Source organism: Nanorana parkeri, unplaced genomic scaffold (assembly GCF_000935625.1).
Source record: "Nanorana parkeri isolate BGI_ZX_2015 unplaced genomic scaffold, ASM93562v1 scaffold3201, whole genome shotgun sequence".
Classification (NCBI taxonomy): Eukaryota; Metazoa; Chordata; class Amphibia; order Anura; family Dicroglossidae; genus Nanorana; species Nanorana parkeri.
Window position 1 is genome coordinate 23,099 of NW_017309469.1, and position 5,369 is coordinate 28,467.

A 5,369-nucleotide genomic window follows, 5' to 3' on the forward strand; every position below is an offset into this window, starting at 1 on the left:
CACTATCTTCAGGGATTTCTGTAATATGAGATCTACCACCGAACTAGGTCTTATTTTCGGGGTAGGTCTTATATTACAGAAATCCCTGACGATAGTGCTAGGTCTTATTTTCGGGGTAGGTCTTACTTTCGGGGAAACACGGTAAGAACTTGATTTTTGCCTTTTTCTGAATAGAACGAATGCTCGCAGAAATTTGCAGGGAAAATGGCTCGGCAGATTGATTAGAAATAGGCACCTGGTATCCCTGAAGGAGATTTAAACACAGGACTCCAGCACTGCAAAACCATAAGCCACCCTTTTGTTACCTAATAAGTCATTACAAATTGTTAGAAAAGGCAAAATCTAGGCATGTCAGTTATACATTTAGTGGTTAGTCATTGTTCTGCATATATCTATGGTAATTCAGCAGAGACTCAGAAATAGTAAATACATTTTTTGTATTTGTTTGTAGCTTTAATGTTTTTTCAGCCAGTCATTACTTAATTGCTGAGATCAAAGAGTTGGAAGGCAAAGAATCCGATGATCAAACTGACTTGTTTTCTCAGCAATCACACAAAAAGAAGGCCCCATATAAAAGCTTTAAACAAACTTTTACTATGGAATATTTTGTACGATTGGGCAGACCAGACATTGCTGTTCATAAAGTCCAAAGAGAAACAGATCTGATGCAAATAAATAAATTATTGTATATTATTAATATTATTATTATTATTATTATATGAAATTAAAAAAGGTGTATTAAGCATCAGAGATTGTTGATCCAGGGAATATCCGATTGCCTTATGGGATCAGGAAGGAATTTTTCTCCCCTGTAGGAGCAAATTGAACCATGCTTAATAGAGGTTTTTTTTGCCTTCCTCTGGATCAACAGGGGGTAACTGTGAGCATAGCGTTGTGTTTAGGCTTTTTTTTTTTTTCCATATCTCTATAGGTTGAACTCGATGGACATGTGTCTTTTTTCAACCTAACTTTGTAACTATGTCAACTAAAATGATGACAAGACTGATGAAAGAACTGTATTAGGCTGATCTGTTCCACCCAGATGCCATTCGCAGGGCACTAGTACCACTAGATGGCACTGAAGGGTATAGGAAATTCCTATGCTCTTAAGCGCCATCTAGGGGCACTAGCGTGAGTGGCATCTTCCCATCTATACGATGGGCAGAACATTTACAAGGCTATTCACTAAAGGGTGAAGAGATTGGAGAAGACAGAAGTGAACAATCTAGGACAACACCGCTGAACCGGAAAGTGAGCTGAATTGGAGACATTTTCCAAATCAGCTATGTTGTGCTAGATTGCTCACTTCTCCTGCCTTCTCCAAACCCTTCTCCCTTTTGTGAATACCCCTGTTAGAAATCAGCCCATAAGTCTTCTTCACACAACCAGTTGGATGCTTGTTTTAGTTTTCTGACCAGACAGCTGCAGATGATATCTATTGCACCTAATCTGATACTGACTGTCATCTCCCGTGCAGAAATAAAGATGAAAAACATTTGATTACTTAGTACTATATTAGTGTATTTGCTACAGCCTTATTTATTCTTCTATAGCAGGTTTTATAGATCACATTTGTTGTGCATTAAGGCACCTGCAGCATTGTTCAATAAAACAGTTCAAAAAGGAACGTTTCAATGCAAAGTGAGGTAAGGATTAGCATCTAGTAGATTTCTTTTAATTGAATTCAGTTAATGATGAAATCCATTTGGTCCGTGGGTGATTGATCATCCTTCAGATGTTGATTATTGGATTAGCCTGAAGGCACGTTCAGCAATGAAACAGGCTATTTTTGTTGCCCGATAACAAACAGGGGAGTGTAAAATTACATTTCATAGAAAAGTAAAAGCAATATTTTATGCTTTTTTTCTTTAAGATTAAAAATATACAGCGACCGGACTTAGAGAAGGTACGTAAGTTGTTTTCCGGACAAGAAGACTACAGCACATTTACAAAGAATGTTCAGTGTAAGTATTTGATCACCTTTAAATGATGGCTAAGAGGATATTGAAACCTTGAGATTTTCTCTATCAGGAAGACGGGAAAATCAAAGCCTGTACACAAGTATGTTTATTAATGGAACGCTCATGTGTACCTGATTATTGTGGTGACCAGGATGCCAGGGCAAGCATGCTCATAGTTTAAGATCTGAGCAGTGAATACACTGGCTTCAAGCTGGTGATCACTGTCACTTGAAAGTGATCACCTTCACAAAACAATGTTTCTATAAGTAGTATTAAACCCTCAAACTTTTTTTCCCATAATGAATCCAGATCAAACAAATTTACATTGCCCAGCAAAGTATTTCCTTACATTTTTGCCCAAACACTTACAGTCATCATGTTTTCAAACAGATGGCTCCCACTCTCTCAGCTCGGCTTCCCTAAACTTCCTGTCCGGTACAATATTACAAGGCACAGCACAGTCTCCAGCAGCTGTCCATCTACTAGCTCGGAGAAGGGAGGAAGCAGGAATGGGAGGAGGGGAGTGTCTTACCTTGCTGTATTTGTGGAGACACACACAGCTTACTAGCACACACAAGGGTGGCTCCATAGGACCCTGCAAGGGAAAGGAGCCACCCTAAAACAGAATATTAGGACTAGTGCTCAGGGGACCAGCTGATACTGTAGGACGTTTTAACTTCAAGGAGCAGCTGTAAGTGATCTAATCAGCATTTTAAATGGCCTAAAATCATTTTGACATTCCACTCCCTTTTCATAAATAACTATCACCTGCTGTTCCTACTGTCAACAACAGATTGACAGATATTCTGCTACACTAAGCTTCACGCCATTCATTTTAATTTTTTTAATCATTTTTTTGGGGGGAGGGGCAGTGTTGGCTTAAAGTACAGTTAAAGTAGATACCTGCTAAAAAACAGAAAAGGCATTTTGCCTGGATCAGATCTATTCATAAGTGTATTAATAACACCTTTACATTTTTATGTTTTTCTTAGTTTTGCCATCATTTTAGGATGAACCAGTTTACATGGCAGTTGAGCTTGTCTGTTTTTGTAAAAGACACACATAGTAGCTGATTTATAACAAATTTACAGGGCCATTCGCCATGCGAATGTCTGTGAATGTTCATGCTGTGTGAATATATGCCCACACAAATGTTCTTTCGATTTTTCCTTTACAAGTGTAATTAAATTCAAATATTCTGACTGTAATATCGCATTCTGGCCCCTAGGTGGTGCTAAAGGAGCATAGAAGATATTTATTTCCTATGATCTTTTAGGTCCATCTAGTGGCCATAATGTGATATTACAGTCAGAACATTCTAATTTAATTACGCTTGTAAAGGAAACATAAAGAATGTGTGTGTGGGTGCGTGTATTCACACAGGACGAATGTTCACAGATATTCGCAGGGCAAATGGCCCTGCACATTCTTTACAAATCAACCCCTTACTGTTGTAAAGAGCAGATGTTGCCATCTAACACATTACAACTTATTGTTTGATGACAGGTGAAGCCGTGACAACCGCATGTTCATTCAGACATGAGGAAGAGGAAGAAACAGAAGAAGAAAAGGGTTATGCCAAGTGCACTTTGATTAAGGTTGTTTTTATACTTAGAACTAACTAGCACTTATATATAGAACAGGGCTGAAAACTATTTTAGGGCCTGTGTCAAAGGGCTGTGGGATTGTTTCCATGGCATCAGAGACGTTTCTAAGATCATTCAGAATTCATTGACAGGTGTATTTGACCTGCAGTTGACCTTCTTCAAGTGGATTTTGAATTCCCATAGACTTGTAAGGTAATGCAAAACCTGCCTGACTAAAACAAAAGTCTGTAGCCACAGGTCTTTATTCAGTTGTGGAGACACACACAGCTTACCAGCACACACAAGGGTGGCTCCATAGGACCCTGCAAGGGAAAGGAGCCACCCTAAAACAGGATATTAGGACTAGTGCTCAGGGGACCAGCTGATTCTGCAGGAAACTAAAATGTTTTAACTTCAAGGAGCAGCATCCACTGTAAGTGATCTAACAAAATAAGCTATTTACATCTAACAAAATAAGTCCATGTGTTGATACATGGTATAAAGTGTGGGGAGACAGAACACACACAGTCCTCGTCAGTTATGTAGCCAGTTGCATGCATGGGAGGACTGGGCTGGGGGGCATTTGCCCCCTGGGCCAGTACAAATATATGTTTGGCTTGTGGACCTGAGTAGAGAAACTCCGCCTTTCAGACCTCAATCACAGCAGGACCTGCAGTCAGTGACAGCTGGTGTTGTATAATTACCACCTCACTGTTCAGACCATCAGGGTGAAGTCTTCCAACACCAACTTAATTTGCGGCTCTGAGATGTTATGGGCCCAATCCTTCCTGCAAAGGAAGTCAATGCTAGAATAATGTAAAACTGTGTTGTGCTCATTTAATGAAGGAAGCTAAATGATATAGGATTATATGTGAGGACAGCACAGCAATTTATCTAGGTGAGTCCTTATCATTTTCACAGAGAAGCAGCCATCTTGGTCACCTCATTATCATAAGCTCACAGGAATTAGTCCCTACCATTCCCAGTTCTCCCTGTGTATCCAATCCCTCCGCAGTCACCAAGAGTGTAATGAGTGCACTCTCAGCCTCTGCACAGAGATTTTCCAGCTTCTTGGAAACAATCTTAGTGCCAACAGACTAAAAGTGTTCATCACTGAGGTATCCAATCCTGGTCTTTGATTTTGGAGTCCAATCCGCTTCAGAGTAATCTGATGTATTAAGATCCTTGGCTCTCATGGACAACCCTTTGCAATCCTTCATAAGTATGGTAGTAACAAGAGCTACAGCTGCCAATAGCAGCAACGTTTTGTTGATCCCCCCAGAGGGTGTTACTCAGCCAATCCACACCCAATCAAGAAAGCTGTGATAAAGGAGTGCTGAAGCATTTTATTAAATGTCAGTGGACACTCACTCAATGCCAATTTTTGTAACTATATCAATATTTCTAGATGACTATGACAATCTCACAACCAACATATTTTTGAATAGGTTTATATCACGATTTGGTTGACACCAAACTTGATATTGATCTTACTCATATTCTTAGGAGATGTAATGTGTCCTATCTGCTGTCTGTGCATTAAAGCATAGGTATATTTGGCATCTACTTGATTGTTAATTATTACTTAAACATTTGGGTAGACACATGAATGTAGTTTTATCAGGATTTATGGAATATGAATAGATTTTGGTTTTGGTAGTTTAAAAAAAATCAGTCCAAGATGTGTATTTGATTTAAAGGAGAATTATGAGGTGAGTGATTTTTACTCAGCCTCATAATCTGTGCCGACCTGTGACAATGAGACTGTCACAGGTCGGCTCAGTAGATCTGGAAGTGAGCGGACACATACCGGCGCTCGCTC

The 5,369-nt window shown here is 39.5% G+C and overlaps 1 protein-coding gene across 1 annotated transcript in view; it reads left to right on the plus strand.

Annotated features, from left to right (window-relative positions):
- The window catches only part of CCDC87 (coiled-coil domain containing 87), a gene marked incomplete at its 3' end in the record, with an annotated part of 48,648 nt that overhangs the window by 9,802 nt on the left and 33,477 nt on the right, over positions 1 to 5,369 (plus strand). The window contains exons 4-6 of the mRNA XM_018574737.1: positions 452 to 669; positions 1,872 to 1,964; positions 3,468 to 3,562. Of these exons, the coding sequence (XP_018430239.1) occupies positions 452 to 669; positions 1,872 to 1,964; positions 3,468 to 3,562 (406 nt within the window). The remainder of the gene's footprint in view (positions 1 to 451; positions 670 to 1,871; positions 1,965 to 3,467; positions 3,563 to 5,369) is intronic.